This window comes from Peromyscus eremicus, chromosome 3 (genome assembly GCF_949786415.1).
Source record: "Peromyscus eremicus chromosome 3, PerEre_H2_v1, whole genome shotgun sequence".
Lineage (NCBI taxonomy): Eukaryota > Metazoa > Chordata > Mammalia > Rodentia > Cricetidae > Peromyscus > Peromyscus eremicus.
Window position 1 is genome coordinate 124,728,072 of NC_081418.1, and position 19,948 is coordinate 124,748,019.

The 19,948-nt window shown below is 45.1% G+C and overlaps 2 protein-coding genes across 2 annotated transcripts in view; one reads left to right on the forward strand and one right to left on the reverse strand.

Annotated features, from left to right (window-relative positions):
- Positions 1 to 344: 344 nt before the first annotated feature.
- Emc3 (ER membrane protein complex subunit 3) lies at positions 345 to 15,873 on the reverse strand. The gene is made up of 8 exons (XM_059258376.1): positions 15,557 to 15,873; positions 8,890 to 8,947; positions 8,453 to 8,546; positions 6,602 to 6,706; positions 6,026 to 6,107; positions 3,889 to 3,968; positions 3,098 to 3,180; positions 345 to 1,497 (listed from the first exon to the last, which is right to left on the reverse strand). The coding sequence occupies exons 1-8, from the start codon at positions 15,709 to 15,711 to the stop codon at positions 1,369 to 1,371; spliced, it is 786 nt and encodes a 261-aa protein (XP_059114359.1). The 5' UTR covers positions 15,712 to 15,873; the 3' UTR covers positions 345 to 1,368.
- Positions 15,874 to 18,397: 2,524 nt separating this feature from the next.
- Fancd2 (FA complementation group D2) overlaps positions 18,398 to 19,948 on the forward strand; it is a 68,321-nt gene continuing 66,770 nt past the window's right edge. The window contains exon 1 of the mRNA XM_059258377.1: positions 18,398 to 18,464. Coding sequence (XP_059114360.1) covers positions 18,401 to 18,464 — 64 coding nt within the window. The 5' untranslated portion in view covers positions 18,398 to 18,400. The remainder of the gene's footprint in view (positions 18,465 to 19,948) is intronic.

The window sequence follows — 19,948 nt, forward strand, 5'->3', positions numbered from 1 at the left end:
AGGGGATCTATCTCCCTCTTCTGGCTTCCGCAGGCACTGCACACATGTGGTACTGCACACATGTGGTACACACATCTAGATACAGGCCAAACACTCATAGAGATAAAAGAAAATAAGCAGGTTTCTTTCACATGAGGTCTTTGTGTGTGTGTGTGTGTGTGTGTTGGGGATAATGTACACTAAGTGACATACTACCACTGAACTACAACTGTAGACCTTCTTTCTGAGTTCTTTGAGGGCAAAGCTCACATCTCTTTCACCTTGAGCCCTCCAGCCCTGTTCTAAGACAGGCACTTCCGCTGGCAGGAAGCTCCTAGGACCCACAGAGCAACACTTCCACAGGCAAAGAGAAAACAGGGCTGTTTAATTCGTCAAGAGTCACTTGTTCTTGGCTACAGTGCTTAACATGCAATCACATCCACCTCTTGGTACAGAAACGGCACCCTGTCACTTCTCTGGACAGAGGACTCCTGGGCACCTTCATCTACCTATCCACCAGAAGCTGCCCTCTTGCCCTGACAGTGGTAAGTTCTCTCCTGCCCAGAGGAACTGGGAAATGAGGTCACTCGTTCAACTGAGTAACCACTTACAGTGCAGCACCATTGACCGGCCAATGGAGTTGGTATTGTCTCAAGTTCCACTCAAGAACTTGCATTATGTAACCCGTCTCTGATGAGCCCAAAGGCACTTGAGAGTCTGGCTGTGCCTCAGGGTCACCTGTTTTCACTGGACTAAAGATGGAGAGACATGGAGAGGTTGCTGAGTCGGCCCCGCGAACCCCCTCTGGAAAGAGTTTATTTCAGTAAGGTTGGGACACCCAGCTCTCTGCGTCATTCTGTAGGCTCACGGGAACAGTGCAGGGAGCTCTATGCCGCTCAGCCATAGCCTCTAAGTTTTGGTAGAGAAAAAATGTAAATTACTTGTGTAAAGAAAGTTAAAAAATACGAACAAGAAATTAAAGGTAAAATGCAGGGTGTTTGGATCCTAAGAAAACAGGAGTTTACTGTGGCTGAAGTCAGGCTGACTGAACATAGTTACTGGCTATTATAACTGACAATTCTCCTTACAAACATGGAGTTTTTACTAAGTTTTGAGATATTCTCAGTAGTTTGAGATATTCCCCTTTCTCTGACATCCTTACTAGAGTCACCTGAAGAACGCTTACAAACTTTGAAGACAGCAGTCATCCGGAACTCCTATTCCTCTAGTTTCCAACATAAAGGGGAACCCAGCTCAGACAAGAACGAGCCTCGCTATGCACCCGCCAGCCCCTGCACCCTCCTTTTTATTCTCAGAGGCTCCAGCTCCACAGAAGTTACAAGGTTAAGCGCTACTGCAGGTCCTTGACACAGCGGCCCCTGCTCGTGGTTAGAAGATGGACGTCTGCAGTTCCTTCTTGAACATGCCTTCAAAGTGGAGGTCTCTGGCCATGAGTTCTTCTTCCACGTCCTCGAGTGCCCACTGGTGATCTGTCAGTTCCAAAGCTTCCCACTCTGTCTGCACAGGAAGAGAAGACAGGGCTGGGAGGGGAGCTTGCCACTGAGCTGACAGCTGGGGACAACACCGCTCTTACCACAGCTGCGCAAGGCCAGCTCTGTGCATAAGCTCACTGGATCCTGTGAGGCAGGAACCCAGGTGCCTCCCAGCTGCATGAACTTCCATGAAGCAATTTTTTTCTTTTTAGACAGGGTTTCTCTGTGTAGTCCTGGCTGTCCTGGAACTCACTCTGTAGACCAGGCTGGCCTCACACTCACAGATCCTCCTGCCTCTGCCTCCTGAGTGCCAGGATTAAATACGTGTGTCATCACTGCCTTGATTCATAAAGCAATCTTTAAAAGCTCGATGAGGCCACGCTTGGTGGAACATGCCTGCAATCCTAACACTTGGGAAGCAGAGGCAGGAGACTGTCTCAAAAAGCCAAAAACCATGGGGAGAAGACTCATCAGTTAAGACATACATAAAGACATACACGAAATACCCATATACATAAAATTAAAAAAAATCCAAACTAAAACAAGACACTGCCTGATCCAAGGTTACAAAGATATATGCCCTATGTTTTAATTTTTTTTTACATCCATGTCTTATGTTTAGGATCTTGTTTTGTTCTGTTCTTTGAGGTAAGGTCTCATGTAGTACAGGCTGGCTTTAAACTCAGTTCTCAAGCCTCAGCCTCTTAAGGGCATGCACCACCACACTTGGCCCATCCATTTTCATTTCAAATATTTATTTCTTTGAAACAGGGTCTCACTATGTAGCTCTGGCTGGTCTGGAACCTGTTTGTACACCAGGCTGGTCTTAAGTGACAGAGATCTGCATGCTTCTGCCTCCTGCCCAAGTGCTGGGACTGAAGGTGTGGGCTGCCAGGCCTGGCCGAGTTCTAAGAGTTCTTTCTATACCCTTTGAACTAGAATGAAGAAGCCCCCCTTATTTTACTTTGTAGCCCTGGCTGTCCTGGAACTCACTCTGTAGACCAGGCTGGTCTCGAACTCAGAGATCGGCTTGCCTCTGTTGAGATTAAAGGTGTATGCCACCACACCAGGCTTATTTTTACTTTTTGTCAAGAAAAAAAAAATCAAGTAGGATTTTGCTGTATAAAAATCATACAGAGGGGCAGGAGGAACAGCTCTGTGGTTAAGAGCACTGACTGCTCTTGCAGAGGACCCGGGTTCAGTTCCCTGAACCCACATGGCGGCTCACAACTGCCTATAATGCAAGTATGTGCTAGGGTATGCAATGCTTCTTTTGACCTCTATAGGCTCCTGCATGCATGTGGTGCACAGACATACACCAATTCAGGCACACAAACATGCACATAAAATAAAATTTCAAAACTAGAACAAGAGTATACAGTAATAAAAATAATGTGAAGATGGTTTCTCTTCTTCTCAACTGTCACGAGGTGGATAACATATACGGTGTGGATACACTGGACAAAGTGATTTACGTCCTGCATAGGATGGGGCAGGACAACACATTTCATCACACTGCTCATTTTGGACTGCACTTGAATGTGGGCAACAAACCAGAGAATGTGCAACTGTGGCTAAGGGCAGATTGGTGATATCCCTGCAGTTCTGAAGTGAGTGGCGCATACCTTGAAAGCTTTGTTGGTATCTGCAGGCATGGCCATGGCTGCTCCTGTCATCTGCTCCTGCATCATTCGTGACTGGTCAGCAGCTGCAGCACAGACAAGCCCAGTGAGTCCCAAGGCTCCCCACCACCCAGCACCCTTGAGTAAGAATGAGTATGCCAAAGCTCGTAGCTGCTTGGTGGTGGGTTTGAAAACCGGACAGCTGACTGCCCGTCACACCTGGTATGGGACTCTGGGAAAGTCCAGGAAAATGGAGGTGGTTGTAGCTAGAACTGAGACAAACTAAAAGGTGCTCTAAACTTTATTTTAAATGTCAACATGACAACAGACACCAATTACTGAGCAATGCTATATGTCCAGGTACTTCACTGCTTTATCCTTTGTCTGCTCTTAACCCCACAGGGCAACTATTAAGACTATACTTTATAGAAAAGCAGACACCGGTTAGAATATCTGAGTCCTCACCACTGACCAAGAGCCACATTTAGCACTGGAGAGGAATCTGCTCAATAAGTGAACTGATCCAGCCAGGCCTTTCCTTAGACTTCAGGTTCACAGGCTTAACGGAGCGCTGGGTCCCTACACACAAGGTGTCAGACTCTGAGCAACCAAGTACTGCTTGGTAATTGCTGGGAGAAATGCCCACGTTCATGAGCTTTGGAACTAGTAAGACTGCTCAGAAACTCACGGAAGGAAGCACTGTGTGGGGCAATGCTAACCAAGAAGAGCGAGAACCATGTGACCGCTGCGCCGTGACAGGAAGCAGCTGCTCACTAACCCACTCTGCCTCTTACCATTATCCTGGCCCAGGATTAGAGAGTAAATGCTCCGGAGCCCAAACACGTTGAGGAAGTACCAGGATGCAGAACTCACCCTAGCAAAGCAAGGAGGAGAGTGGGACAGTTACTAGGGAGATGAACAGAGCTCATACCTGCAGCACCCATAGCTGCTCATCCTAAAGAAACGACACAGTAACAGGTAAGGCTGTCTTCTGGCACAGCACAGCAGGTGACACTGAGGCCACCCACCTGAACCACATCCTCTAAGGAAGGCAAACAATGATGTGTTTGTGTGTTCCCCATTTAGCAGAGAGGACCAGGGGTGACTTTGGGAAAGCATTTGCAATGCTGAGGGTGTTGGCTACTGGGGAATCAGTCCAAGTCTGGAACTTAATCATTTAGCTCTTATCTCAGGTTTCTCACCCAACCTGGGACCCATAAATATGCTTGCATATAACAGAAACCAAAGGGTGAATACAAAATGCTATCCACACGGGGAGACGGACACGTCATTAAATATGTTCTGGCTACTGCAGTAGACCGTAGGTAAGTACACGATCTGCCCCGCAATGCAGATAATCTGTCAGCTCCACTGTACATGTTGCCTCGCTCCCTTCTGTTCATCCAAGTATGTGGAATGCATGCCTGTCCCAACACTGAGAAAAGATAGCTAAGCTTTTCTCCATCCATGACATTTCTGCTTAGCCTAATGAGCCTGGCAGGGAAAAGTTTAATGGAGTCACACAGCTCAAGTGCGGATTTCTTCTCCCACAAAGCAGGGCAAGGCCAAGGCTCCTCCATCTGCTCAAACCAGAGAAGTCAAAATTGCTAGCAGACCCTCCACCTTTTCTTGACTGTGTTTGTTTCAGGCCAGTCCTTGAGAAGTCACAGACAGAACAGTCTGGAAGGACCACACGAGTCTGTATTACTGTACTGCAAGTACTAGACCCGTGTTCCCAAAAGGGTTTAGATTCTGGCTACTAGTTCTGCTATAAATCTATGGAGTGGACACAGGTGCTGAGTACTGGTTATGGAGAGGGTGTGTGTGGTCCTACAGTCATTTTTCACAGACCTCACAGGGTTGCTGTGAGGATAATGTAACATATGGAAAACACCTAGCATGGTGACTGGAACTAAGGAAAATGATACACAAACATTTCTATAATTTGGATCTGGAATGTTCTTTTAAAAAGCCCATGTGTTAGCTGGATATGGTGGTACATGCCTTTAATCCCAGCACTAGGAAGTCATAGCAGAGGCAGTCGGCTTGCTGAGTTTGAGTAGCCTGGTCCACATAGTGAGTTCCAAGACAGCCAGGACTATGTAGAGAGACCCTGTCTCACAAAGCAAAACAAGCACACACATAAACAAGCTCGTGGATTAAAGGTTTGGGCTCCAGTCTGTGGTACTAATGGAAGGAGGAGAGCCTTTAGGAGATGGAGACCTAGTAGGCAATTTTAGGTCACTGGGGGCTTGTTCTTGGGAGGAGACTGCGGGGTCTGGACTCATCTCCTCTTCTGTGTTCTCGTCACGAAGTGAGCGCTTAAGCTTCACTACATGCCACAGCCATCTCTAGCCTACCACTGATCCAAAGTAATGAGGCTAGAGGGGCATGAACAAGCCTCCAAAACAGTGAGCCAAAACACGCCTCTCCTCTGCACAAGCTGGACCTCTCAGTATTTGTTACGGTAACAGAAAGGAATATAAACCTCAGGGCACTGCTAAAAAGCTTTGCTTGGCCGGACTACCTTTCCATTTTTTTTGGGGGGGGGAGGGAGTCAATACCTTCACTCCTGGGTTCCTAAGATCTAAGAAGAAAGGCTGACAAACAGTCTCTTTTGGCAAGATGCCTGCAAAACTGTTTTAGTCCTGCATTGGCATTTTTGTTATTTTGTCTTTTTTTTCCCCCTGAGCTGAGGACTGAACGCAGGGCCTTGCACTTACTAGGCAAGCACTCAACCACTGATCTAAATCCCCAACCCCATGCATTGGCATTTTTAAATAGAGCTTTCATTAAAAAAAAATAATAATAACAATAATAAAAAATAGAAAGAGAAAGCAAAACCTCTCACACTGAAGCAACCTCATTTTAGTGAAAGGACAACTGGGACTCTGTGGGGTCTTGGCTGTGGTCTACTACCAGCAGGCTTACCAGGATGCATCCAGGGTGAGCAGCTCTATTCCTTGCTGGAGCATAGGCTTGAAGCGAAGAGTCAATGGAAACGGGACCTTAGCTGCAGGCAAAAAGAAAAATACCACATTTTTGCTTCAAGAAAGTTCCTAGGCACCCAAGCCAGCCAAAGTGTGAACACACACATTCTTTCCCTGAGGAGGTGGGAACTCTGTGCCATTCAGCTTCTGGAAGAAGGAAACAGGTGGCAGCCTCTGAGGCAGAACAGCCAAAATGTCACTCTGCTCTCATTCTCCTGAGGGATTCCAGTTTCTAGACTGTGTGGGAAGCAGGTGCTCAGGATGAACCATGACCCAACATTTGGGACAAGTGTGCACTGAAGCCCGGGTGAAAAACATACACAACTAAAGCCAGTCTCTTTTAGTTACACAGTATCCACACTGGGAACTTTGGATTAGCTTGGACTAAAGATTTTGTTCAAAGAATGTTGTTTTCACAAGAAAACGCACTGCTCATGCTGTGACATTAGGTTCTCAGTGGCGCTGGGGAAGGGACACATATGGAGGAAGCAGGAGGTCTCCTAGACCTGAAACTTACTTGTGACAAAGCCTGAAAACGTCATGTTGATCCATCCGCCGATAAGAATCATGGGGAGGACGTTTGTCACATTCCCTTTCATCATGTCCGTGAGCATGGTGGGGTCTGAGACAGAGGCACAAGAGAACACCAGATCCTTTTGCTGGTAGAGACTTCCCAAATTTAAGCCAGACAGGTTTGTGGTTGTTGTTGTTTTAAATAGGGTCTCATTACATAGACCAGCCCGGCCTTGAACTCTCAGAGGTCTGACTATCTCTGCTTTCTGAGTGCTGGGATGAAAGGCACGTGCCGCCATACTGCGACAGCCACCAGGTTTACTGTAGGAGTTCAAATGATCTAAGAACATAGATGTAGACAGCTGTTCTCCACCCACTCTCTCTAGATCCTTAGAGCTTTCTGCTGCATACTCTGCTACCTTTCAGTCTGCCTTCCAAAATTTAATACTTTTATGAAGAAAGGCCAAAGATGTGGCTCAGGGGCAGAGCACTGTCCACCATGCTGGAGGATGTGGAGCAGTCTTCAACATAAAAAAACTTTTTCTTTTGATGAAATTTCTACATTGTCACGGTACCAGCATCTCAATATGTATGAATGTGTGGGTGCTTTTCCTGCATAAATATCTGTGCATCCATGGCCCCTCAAAGAGGCCAGAAGAAGGCATCAGATTCCTTGGAACTGGAGCTCCAGACAGGTGTGAGCTGCCATGTGGGAGCTGGGAACTGAACCTGGGTCCTCTGCAAGAGCAGTCAGTGCTCTTAAGTGCTGAGTCATCTCTCCAGCCCCATCTCTCCAATATCAACCTTTTCTGTCAGGAAATGCTGCTGCTACCTTATAATAGGTAATAGACCAATCTGCTTATTTATGTGTTTCTGAGTAGTAGTAATTCTTGGGTAAAATGGTTTATACATTTCAAATTGAGGTATTAGGGCTGGGGTGTAGTTTAGTGCTGGGATGGTAGTGTAGCATGCCCAAGGCCCTGGGCTCCATATCCAGAGATGGGGCAGACTGCGGATGGTGGTGGTGGGGAGAAAGGGGTGTGTGAGACTGTCCATCAACAAGACCCCATCATTGGGTATTCTTATCAATGGAACAGGACCTAGCTTGTTATGACATTGACAATCATGGCTTTGGACACTCTTATTTTTGTCAGTTTAACAAACTAAAAAGATATCTTGCTAGGTTATTATCTTTTCATATGTATGCTGGCCATCTAATGCTCTTAAGTGTTAACACTACTATCTTCTGTATGGGTCAAAAGAACTGGTTATCTCACCTAGAATGAGACTAAAAAGAGGGGAATGTCAACACGGAACAGCAAACTGCTTTGGTTCACTTTACATGTTGTAGTTATCACAAAATAGGGATGGTAGGAGTCAGAAGTCAGGTCAGGAACTGTAAGTTGGTATGGGCGATCAAAACAACTGCCCTTGGGAAGGAAGGAGTTCATCATTCAGGCAGAAGATGTAGGGTACCATCTGTCAGCAACAGATCTAGATGCTGGTAGGAACTGGTCCCGAGGAAGCACCTAACAGAGACCAGAAACAACGGCCCTGACCTCTCCCAACATCGGCTGAGACCTTTCTAAAATCTACCTCCATACTAGGATTCATGGATATATTGGGAAAAAGAGGGCTCCACTTTCAAAGACCCATATATTAGGGGCTGGGGATGCAGCTCAGTGGGAGAGTACTCACCTAGCATGTAAGAAGCCTTGGCTTCCATCCTAGACACTGCGAGAACCTCAAAAGAGCAACACTCTCCCATACCCCATGGATAACTAGATGGTTCTGAAGTCCTTTCCATCAGTATCCCCTGTGACTTAATGTTTAAATAAAACCACCTAAAACATACCTGTCATAGGAGAAGGTGGCACAACCTTTCTTTTAGTTTTTTTGAAAAATCCATCCTCTGGGTTGTTGAAGTAATATTTTCGTGTCAGGAAAGACTAGTAGAAAAAAGAAAATCTTTTTAAACGAGAATCGTGACACAGTTAATTGTCAACTTGTCCCCGAGGGGACTGACTGAAGACCCTTGGAATACACTGACTGCTACACTCTGAGCTGGCAGCCTCCTTGGCAGCCAATCTGATAGTTTGGCTGCGTCACATTTAAAAACAATTTCCTAAGAAGGGTGAGGGCACAGTGACAGACAGCAAACACCACCAGGCTGCAGCTTAATAATTGGGTCGTCACCTCCAGTTTTCTCCAGAGTCTTCTTGGGAAACATTTAGGTTTCTACTGCCCTCAGAGGTGAATGGTGGAGCTTTTTAATAAAAGATAAGCAAGTACCTGCTTGGGAATGTATTTTCCATTTTCCCTGAGGACTCTGCTTCGAATTAGGACTTGGCTGAAAAACACAAGACAAAGGGATGTTAAAATGTGAAACGCTAGAAGAGAATGAGAGAGTAAAGTAGAAGACCCACTGAAACATAAGAGAGGACCTGTTTGGCAAGAGCTGGGTGTGGAAACTTTCCAAAACTCCTAAAAATCAATGTAACATATTCAACTTGCCACTCAGCTTTTCACAAAGGGAGTCTTCCAGAGTGACTGTGCTCTGAACAAATGAAGGTTTCTGAGGAAGGCAATCTGGGGCGTTGCACTTGGCCTTTCTGGATTCAACAAGAGCCACAAAGGAACTTTCCTTGCAAGAAAAGAATAGATGGATTTGGAGGCAGGAGGTGGGAGAAAGGTGAGGGCAAAGGAACTTTATTCACCCGGAGAAATGAGGACAGGCCTTGGCTCAAGAAGGCTGTTACCTGAAATTCCACCGAGGACTCAGAACAACTTCCTTCAAACTCTTCAACAGTTACTGAATACATTATTGGTGATTTTTAGAGCAAATAATATTCGACAGAAGTAAAAATACCACCTTTTCCCCTAAATTTTCAAAAGTTGGTTGGGGCAGGGGGCTTAAGTCAATGGAAATTCTTGAAAATTGAGAAAACTAAAAGTGTAGGCAGAAATGCATACAAGAAAACCACGCTCAGCTTTCTGGTTCCTGCTCAGCACAAGCCACATGCTTCAAGCAGTCAGAGCCAGCAGGGTCGGCTTGCCACCTTCCACATGCCCAGCTGCTCCGTGTGCTGGGAATGCTCTGCTGCCAGCTTCATCTGCCAGTTCTGCTGTATCATGCCTCAGCTCCTTCCTTGAGCTCATCTTCCACAAAACCCTTCCCAAAGTGGCACCTGGTAGAACTCCACCTGCCTTCCCTCCTCTTGACCTTATGATAGATAGTCCACACTTGTCTGTCTTACACTCAGGCCTACAGAAGACATGTGTGAACTGTTCTGTCCTCTTGGAGCTGGCTACAGATGCTCCAAGTATCGACTATGTGCTAATGCTATTCTGTGCAAAGCTAAGTTCAGTCAGAGAGTAAGAATTGAGACTTGGGGCTGGTTAAGAACTCTGGCTGGTCTTCTGGAGGGCCTGAGCTGAAGTCCTCAAACTGACAGGGCAGCTCACAACTATCTCTAACTACAGTTCCACAGAATCCAATGCTCTTTTATGGACTCCTTGGACAGTGCATGCACAGGGTACACAGACGCACATGTAGGCAAAACATCTATACACATAAACTAATCATAAAAATGTAAAAAAAAAAAAAAAGAATTTGGAGACTTTTATAATCTCTTGTCCTAATTCAGACCCTGACTCTTTTTTTTCTTTTTTTCCTGAGACAGGGTTTCTCTGTGTAGTTTTGGAGCCTGTCCTGGATCTCACTCTGTAGACCAGGCTGGCCTTGAACTCACAGAGATTCACCTGGCTCTGCCTCCTGAATGCTGGGATTAAAGGTGTGCGCCACCACCACCACCACCACCACCGGCCCTGACTCTAATTTTTATACAGTCTTAATAGTAAGACTTAAAAGTAAGTGCGCCACCTGGCCGGCCTCAAACTCACAGAGATTTGCCTGCTCTGCCTCCCAAATACTGGGAGTAAAGGTGTGCGCCACCACTCCTGGCCTTCTGTGACTTATAAACTGTGATCTTGGGCAAGTCATGTCAATTTTTTAAACTGCCACTTACATTTTATACAAGCACAGATTTAGACTTTTACTGCACACACATTTCTTAAACTTGTAAGTGCCAGATACCATGTTAGTGCCATAAACAATGATGAAAATGTAAACTTCCCTTGATGTTTAAAGTCTACTGGGGAAGCAAGAAATTCAACAAATAAACACAGTGTGAAGGAAAACACTAAGTACAGGAGCAAATGTGAAACTGAACTGTCTGTCACATCCTAAGGAGATTGGTGGCATCATGGGAGTGTATGACAGAGAGAGCAGTGCAAGAGGAAACTCCGCTGAGGATGTAGGACTAGGGAGGAATCTTTTACTGTTTTATTTTATGCATATGCCTGTTTTGTCTAAATGTATATCTGTATACCACCTGTGTGCCTGGTGCCCTTATAGGCCAGAAGAGGGTGCTGGATCCCTCAACTCTATGTATATACGGTTGTGGGACATGTTGTGCCAACATGTGGGTGGTGGGCATTGATCCCAGGTCCTCTACAAGAATAACAAATGCTCTTAACCACTGAGCCATCTTTCCAGTCCCATAGGTAGTAATCTTAAGGATGAATGGGAATTACCTAGCCAAAGCACTGAGGAATGTCATAGTTATGAGCCCTGTAACAAAATCAATACTCTGAGTGGGCGTTGGTGGTGCATGCCTTTAATCCCAGCACTTGGGAGGCAGAGGCAGGTGGATCTCTGTGAGTTCAAGACCAGCCGGGTCTACAGAGTGAGTTCCAGGATAGCCAGGGCTGTTTCACAGAGAAACCCTGTTGTCTCGAAAACAAACAAACCCCCCCAAACAAGTCAATACTCTGACTCTGAGGACAGGCCATACACAAGAAGAAATGAGCAAGAAGAGGGGGGCTAGAGAGATGGCTCACAGTGCCTCAGAGCACTGTAGCAGTAACACTTTTTTTTAGTTTTTTGAGACAGAGTTGCTCTGTGTAGTTTTGGTGCCTGTCCTGGATCTCACTCTGTAGACCAGGCTGGCTTCGAACTCACAGAGATCTGCCTGGCTCTGCCTCCTGAGTGCTGGGATTAAAGGCGTGCACCACCACTGCCTGGCCCCCTTTGTCTATTTTAACACTTGGACTGAAACTCTATGAGAGCAGGGTTGACACTGTCTCATTGTTTATTTCCACAGGGACTGGGGTACAGCCCTGTCCACCTGTAACAGCTTCTTCACTGTATGGTAAGTCAGAGTTTTCCCAGACACTCTGATGGCAGAACCCCAGCTAAGCTCTTGTACTGAAACTACTGAGGGACTCTGCAGAGTTGAGGCTGAGGATGGTGATCAAGGCAAGGGTGACTGAGCCTGGATATTCTCAATGCTCAAGTTCTAAAGCTGAGATCCATTGTTATATTCCCCATAGTGTAAAAATTCTTCAAAACACTAGTTTTACATTTCATTTCCATAAATATCTAAAAATAGATTCTTGTACTGGGTAGCATTGGTAATTTGAAATTAAAAGACATTTTCTTAGAATATACACACATACACACACCAACCACTGTGTAGTACTGGCCTTTTTTTTTTTTTTTTTTTTGGATAGTGTTTCATATAGCCTAGGCTGGCCTTAAAGTTTCAATTATCTTGCCTCATCCTCTCAAGGGCTGGAATGATAGGTGTATACCACTATACCTGGCTATTTTGAGGGAAAGGGTTGATCTGAGACAATGTCTTACTCTATAGCCCAGGCTAGCCCCAAACACATGGTGATTCTCCTACCTCAGCTTTCCCCCTCTAAGATTCTAGGTGTGAAACTCCCTGTCTGGCATATGTAGACCTTTTTTGATTGTCACAATAATAGTGTGGAGGAGAAATGGCACATAACTGTCATTTCTCATTGACTCAGAGATGTTATGATATCATCAATGCTGGGGACAGTTATGTAACAGAGAACTGTCCTATGTCCTACACTACTTCTGGATTCCTCATCAAACTGCTGTTCTAGTTTATCTAAGGCACAAACCCAATTCCAGTGTGGAAGAAACTCAGGCTTTTTATTTACTAAGTTTATAGACAGGCAATCACCCAGTAAACAGGGAAAAATAAAACTTGGTTCTGTGTAGACTTCTATGCTAAGTAGCATACCATTCACAGACAATCCTGCCTCTGTGACATACATCTGCTTTAGCCTACAACTGACCTGCCCCAGTTGTGATTTTACAGTTAGATAAGCATGTGCATATGACATCTGGTAGGACAGTTGTGCACAAATAAGCACTTATGAAATGCAAATCATCTTACTATTCTTTCCTTTATTTCAACTGATTATTAGGAGAGCATTATGTTGCTTTAAAAAAGTTCTTGATTAATCCCAGCACTTGGGAGGCAGAGGCAGGCGGATTTCTGTGAGTTCAAGGCCAGCCTGGTCTATAGAGTAAGTTCCAGGACAGCCAGGGCTACACAGAGAAACCCTATCTCAAAGAAAAAACAACAACAAAGTTCTCATATATACATTGCACCAAGTGTGAATTTTATCTGGAAAACAGAAAAAGAGCTGTGGGTCTGATGTCATTCAGAACCATTGCTGTAAAATCGTAAGGTGAAGCAGGGTAGAAAACTGCAGCATAAAATTATGATCAATCTGGATTAGTGTACATATACAATACTCTAACCCTAATAAATGCTGTGAAATTTCTCTGGTTTTCCTTTTCTTTAATTATAAAAGGAGGTTTAGGATAACATGTTGTATTATGAGGATAAAACGAGAATTAATTTATAGGCATTAGAAAATGCTGAATGAAGGTGGAGAGATGGCTCAGTGGTTAATGCATTTGCTATTCTTTTTTTTAATTAATTAATTTTTAAATTTTACGTGCATTGGTGTTTGGCCTGCATGTGTGTCTGTCTGAGGGTGTCAGATCCCCTGGAACTGGAGTTATAGACAGTTGTGAGCTGCCATGTGGGTGCTGGGAATTGAACCCAGGTCCTCTGGAACAGCAGTCAGTGCTCTTAATCCCTGCACATCTCTCCAGTCCTCACTTCGTGTTTTTTTTTTTTTTTTCTTGAGACAGGATTTCTCTGTGCAGTTTTGGTGCCTGTCCTGGATCTTGCTCTGTAGACCAGACTGGCCTTGAACTCACAGAGATCCACCTGGCTCTGCTTCCTGAATACTGGGATTAAAGGTGTGCGCCGCCCCGGCTCACTTCCTGTTCTTGCAGAGGTTTCTGGTTCAGTTCCTAGCTCCCACATGGGAGCTCACAACTATGTGTAACTTCAGTTCCATTGGATCCATCACCCTCTTCTGGCCTCCCACAGGCACAACACACATATACATACATGTAAGCAAACAGTAACAGAACAAAACAAAAATAGTTTTTTTTTCCTTTTTCTGTTTTTTTGAGAAAGAATCTCTCTATTATGTAGCTCCGGTTGCCTGGAACTCAATATGTAGATCAGGCTGTCCTGTAACTCCCAAAGATCTACCTGCCTCTGCCTCCTGAACGCTGGGATTAAAGGCATGTGCCACCATGCCTGGCAAAAAGTACATATTTTAAAACAATAAATAAAATTTAAATGGCTGAGCTCTCTCCATTTCCCATCTTTTATAGTTTTCATGTTGGTACTAGGCTAACTTCCTAAGATTAGCTTCAGAGGGCTGTCTCTAGTTAGCTCTGAAACTAATGCCACACAAAAATAATCACTGTTGGGGAATGGAAAGAGCCTAGGCTTGGGAACCACGATATTTGTCTTAAAGTCCTGAATGTCATCATATAGCTCTATTATAGAACTTCTTTAAAGTTTCAATGTTCTCATGTAGTCCAGGCTGACCATCTAACCACAGGTAGCCTGAGCTTCTGCTCTTCCTGCTCCAGCTTTGAGTCCTGGAGTTACAGGCTCACACTACCACAACTGTTTAGGACTCACTTTTTTTTTTTTTTTTTTTTTTTTTTTTTTTTTTTTTTTTTTTTTTTGGTTTTTCGAGACAGGGTTTCTCTGTGTAGCTTTGCGCCTTTCCTGGAACTCACTTGGTAGCCCAGGCTGGCCTCGAACTCACAGAGATCCGCCTGCCTCTGCCTCCCGAGTGCTGGGATTAAAGGCGTGCGCCACCACCGCCCGGCTGCTTAAGTGTTTTTTAATTTAAGGTAAATCAGCTAGCCTCGAACTCACAGAGATCTGCCTGCCTCTGCCTCCTGAGTGCTGGGATTAAAGGCGTGCGCCACCACCGCACTGCTGAAAGTAACCTTTAAGTACAATAAAATATATTTTTTTTCACTGTTCTCTGCAGAAATGCCTGAACCTGACACTCTTTGTTACAGTAAATGATTCCTAAGTGATCTGGACATGTTAAGGAAATAAGCAACGCTTTCTTCAGATAGTCTCTGAAAAAAAGTGACTGAAAACTGTTATTTATTTTAATGTAGAGTGGCATGTATCTGTACTGCTTGAAGTTATGTGTCAAAGTTCTGTCTCCATAGAAAAACACTGTAAGAAAGCATGTGAGGAAAGAGGCCGCCTCCACTTTAGGAGGTGAAACGATCATTACAACTCCTTATATCTCTCTGTGGCAGTCTTACAGCTTTCAAGGCACTTTATTTCTTAGCATCTAAGCAGACCATTACAGTTGTATGGTAGAATGTAGATTAGGAAATCCACTTGACTTGATGTTAGCAGGAGTAAAGGTAATAATGCGTCTGGTTTTCGGTAGGCACTCTTAACAACGTTTACTTGAACACTTAGTACGTTCCAGGCCCTGTGCTAAAGGCTTTTCAGATATCATCTAATTTAATCCACATGCCTGTACTACCTGTTACATAGGTACTGCTATTAGTTAGCCCATTTTTACAGACAAGCGAAACACAGATAACCGCCAAGGTCAGCCTACCAGTAAGGGGCGCGAGGTAAACTCCAGTAAAGTGATAAAATCCCTGTATTTTCTTGACCAAGGTCACCTGGGAGTGAGGTCGCCAGGATATGGGGAGGGTACTGACCTGTCAGACACTTGTTCTTGGGTGAGCTTCTTGTCGCTCTGCAGCAGGATTGATACGTAGTGGCGGATCATGCCCACGAAGAAAGTGATGATAACGATGGGCAGGACCACCCAGAGGCGGATGTTGGAGTCGAGCAGAAGCTCGGGCCCCGCCATCTTCGCTGAAGAGTTGGCTGGAGTTGGGCTCCTCTCGGATTTCGGCTCGGGGCCTTCACCCGCCCCTCAGACTGTCTGGTACGGTATCTGGGACAAGCTCGCTTTCTCGACGGACTGTTCCCAGCTGCGCCGCTGGGCCGCCAACTTCCGGCGCGGAAGAGTGACGTCAGGCGACGGCGCGGCTTCGATGGCGTCGGGACGGCGTTCCGTCAAGCGGGAAAGTCGAAAGCTAAGGGAGGCTACTGGCGGGAGGTGAGTGGCGTCGCGCCCCTGCGGGCTACTGTGCAAGTCCAGGCCTTGCGCTGCCTGACCCTTGGGCCCCGCGGCTCAGCCTCGGCCTCTTCATCCGCTCGGATGCAGGATAGCCCCTCAGGTACCTTGCGTGGGTACCGTGACCAAGTGAGCAAGGCTTTTACCCCAAATTCTTTGCAAGGCTTGGTGTTTGCGGGAGCAGCTTCAAGACCTTTTAGGCTTTCCTGGAAGCTGGTCGGTGCCTTTTCGAAGTCAGACGGCCCTGACGCGCTAGTGTTTCCACCTGAATAATGGCTGTCAGGGGTTACATGTAGTTGGTAATACAAAATAAGAAATTTTAACTTCTTTTAGGTGTTAACATTTTTTAGTAAGATTTATTTAATGTGTATGTATGTTTTGTCCTCGTGTATTTATGTGCACCACATGCATACAGGAACCCGAGGGGGCGCAGGATCTCCTGGAAATGGAGTTAGAGGCAGTTATGAGCAACTTATATGGGTGGGCACTGAACCTGGGTTCTCTGAAAGAGCAGCAAGCTCTCTTAATCCCTGTGCTGTCTCTCCAGCCCTGGGATGTTAACTCTTAATAGAAATCATAATTAAATCATAATATCGTCATAATTAAGAATTAAGGTCTGATGGTAGAAGCACAATGCTAATTGGGCGTGGTGGCCCATGCCTATAATCACAGCTTTCCGGAGCTGGAGGCAGGAGGACCAGTTGGTAATTGCCATTGGCTATATATGAGTTCCAGACCATACAGGGCTACACAAGACCCTAACAATTGAAAATGATTAAAACAAAGAGCACAGATTCTGGGTTACACGAGGCTCTGTCTAAGAATTGAAAATAAATTAATGAATAAAACAAGGAGTGCAGATTCTGGAGCCAGACTACCAGAATTAGAATCCCAGCCCTACCCCTGATTAGGAGAGTAATAATGGTACCTGTCTGAAGTCAGCATGTGAGGAATAATTGGATTATAATTAAAGCACTTAAGACAGGGTTTTTGTTTTGTTTTTGAGACAGGGTCTCACTGTATCTCTGTAGCTGGCCTGGAATGTAACTGGTCACTATGAAGACCAGCCAGTCCAACTTACTTGGTAAGACCTTGTCTTGAAAATACCGCCGGGCGTGGTGGCACACGCCTTTAATCCCAGCACTAGGGAGGCAGAGGCAGGCGGATCTCTGTGAGTTCGAGGCCAGCCTGGTCTTTAAAGAGAGTTCCGGCAAAGCCAGGGCTGTTACACAGAGAAACCCTGTCTCAAAACACCTAAAAACAGACAAACAAACAAACAAATAGGTGCTGGGGAAATAGCTCAGTGATTAAGAGCACTTCTTGCTCTGCAGAGAACGTGGGTTTGTTTCCTAGCACCCACAGAGTGGCTCACAACTATCTGTAATGTCATTTCCAGGGGATCTATTGCCCTTTTTCTGGCCTGTGTGGGCATCATGTATGCACATGGTCCACATACACAGTCAGATATTCATACACATAAAAGTTAAATATTTTGAAAGTAAAAAAAAAAGAAAATTACTGTCTCTGGCAGGAGAACTCTTGCCTAGCATTCACAAGGCTATGACATTGAAATGAAAAAAACGTGTTCAGGGAAATCATCCCTGCTTTTCTTCATCAGTCCAGCTATTGCTTGACTAACTGGCCTCCTAAGCCCTCATAGTATCCTCATTTGCAGGGATACTGTTGGTGTAACATTGCAAATGTAGTTAAATACATTAAGACCTTGTTATGCTGTAAACTTGCCAAGAGCAGGGATGAAGTCTGTCTTGTTTGCAAGCACTGCCATGCTTAGTCCCACCCCTGACACAGTACTGAGGTAACCAGTTAGAGAGCAAGTGGATGAGGCTGTGTCATGGTCTTGAGTCTCAGCTGAAGAGCTATAGCTTTTCTCCTTGAGGCGCCGAGAAGCAACCTGGTGAAAGAAGCAGCCACGCCAATTGTGACGAGTCTTTCTCATTCTGCCACATGTCTTTGGGTTGTTACCTCTCCTCCTGCACATCCTGCTTGTTCTGAGTCTCCTGGCATCTCTGCCTTTCTTCTTCCCAGAGTTCCCTCTAGCCCCAGAAGTACCACCTATACCTCCTGTCTACTTATTGACCATTCAGCTCTTTATTACACCAATCACATCAATACATCTTCACATAGCGTACAAATATCCCACAACAGTCAATATGTCCTGAAGAGATGTTAGCCAGCTGTAGAGTTGAAATGTGCTCAGCATTTAGATTTAGACAGCATTAATGTGAAAACTTAAACCCTCTGGCTATGGATAGAACAGATTTAGAATGACTTCTAGACTCTGGTTATTAGTTCCTTTGGTGTTTGGGGTAAGCTGTGTACCACTGAGCTAAATGTCCAACCCCTGGATTTTTTTTTTTTCCTTAAGGAAGTAATATAAGTATAGAGGACGTTGGTCAATATGGTTTCCAAAAGAAGACGGTTAGACTCTGAGGATCAAGAAACCGTGGCAGAAGATGACCCCAGTAAGTATCTAATCTTTCAGTGTTACATGTGTATCACAGATGTGTGAGACAGGAAAAGATGCAGAATTCTTACTTTTCAGAGTGCTGTTGTCTGTCAAGGATTAGTGGAGAGAACACAGAGATTCTAGGAGATTAAGGATTGAGTTTCTACCTCAACTGCCACTTAAGTTTTGGATAACTGAGCCTCACTCTCTACCTTCATAAAAAGAATTATATATAAGCTGGGTAGGTGACTCAGTGGTTAAGAGCACGTGCTGCTCTTGCAGGGGACCCAGGTTTGATTCCCAGCACCCACATGGCACCCCACAACCATTCAGTGGCCTCTTCTGGCCTCAGAGGACACCATACATTCATGTGGTACATTTAGGTTCAGGCAGACATACAGTCATACACATAAAGTAAAAATAAATCTTTATAAGAATTGTTACAGAAACATTATCTAGATCCTAGTACACAAAGATAAGAAATCTTCACCCTTTAGAAAAGCAGCTGGTCCGGGCATGGTGAGACATGCCTTTAATCCCAGCACTTGGGAGGCAGAAGCAGGAGGATTGCTGTGAGACTGAAGCCAGCCTGGTCTATATCTTGAGCTCCAAAACTTGTCTCTTTTTACCCCTAAAAATGTCGTGCTTATTGGTGATAAATAAAGAAAAGTCATAGCCAAGCAGTGGATCTCTGTGAAGTTTGAGGCCAGCCTGGTCTACAGAGTGAGTTCCAGGACAGCCAGAACTGTTACACAGAGAAATCCTGTCTCAAAAAACTAAAAAAAGAAAAGTCATATCAAAGCAAAGCAAGCCACCAGCCAAGAAACAGTGCATGATTTGACCAAGTGACAGTTGAGTTGACAAAGATCCTAAGAGTTCTGAAAGGGAGGCTGCGGGATGGTTCGGTTAGTGAAGAGCTTGGCAAGCCCGAGGACTTGGGTGTGATCCCCAGAATCCCTGTAAAAATGCTGGGTGTGATGGTTGTATGTGTAATCCTAGTGCTGAGGTGGTGGAGTCAGGAGGCTTCCTATGGTTTCCTGGCCGGACAGCTTCATGTACTCAGCTAGCCCCAGTGAAAGACCATTCAGAAATCCAGTTCATGTACTCAGCTAGCCCCAGTGAAAGACCATTCAGAAATCCAGGTGAGGTAAAGGCACTTGTTGTGCAGGCCTGGCAACCTGAGTTCAGGCAGGAAAGAACTTACTCCAAAGTTGTCCTCTGAGCTCACTCTCATGCCATAGCAAGTGTCTGCACATGTTTTAGAAAAATATATCTAAATGAATACGAATTTTTAGAAGTCAAATTGGAGGGCTGGAGAGATGGCTCAGAGGTTAAGAGCACTGACTGCTCTTCCAGAGGTCCTGAGTTCAATTCCCAGCACCCACTTGGTGGCTAACAACCACCTATAATGAGATCTGTTGCCATCTTCTGGCCTGCATGGACACATGCAAGCAGGATACTGTATGCATAATAAATAAATAAATCTTAAAAAAAAAAGTC

Bases quoted from the DNA above. Each gene is read 5' to 3' on its own strand.
- Emc3 (XM_059258376.1), bottom strand. From the start codon at position 15,711: ATGGCGGGGCCCGAGCTTCTGCTCGACTCCAACATCCGCCTCTGGGTG. The intron at 3,969-6,025 runs GTAAGCCTGCTG...TTGCTTTGCTAG, and splicing joins CTCACCCTGGATGCATCCTG to GGTGAGTTCTGCATCCTGGT. The intron at 1,498-3,097 runs GTATGCGCCACT...CTTCCTGTGCAG, and splicing joins ATACCAACAAAGCTTTCAAG to ACAGAGTGGGAAGCTTTGGA.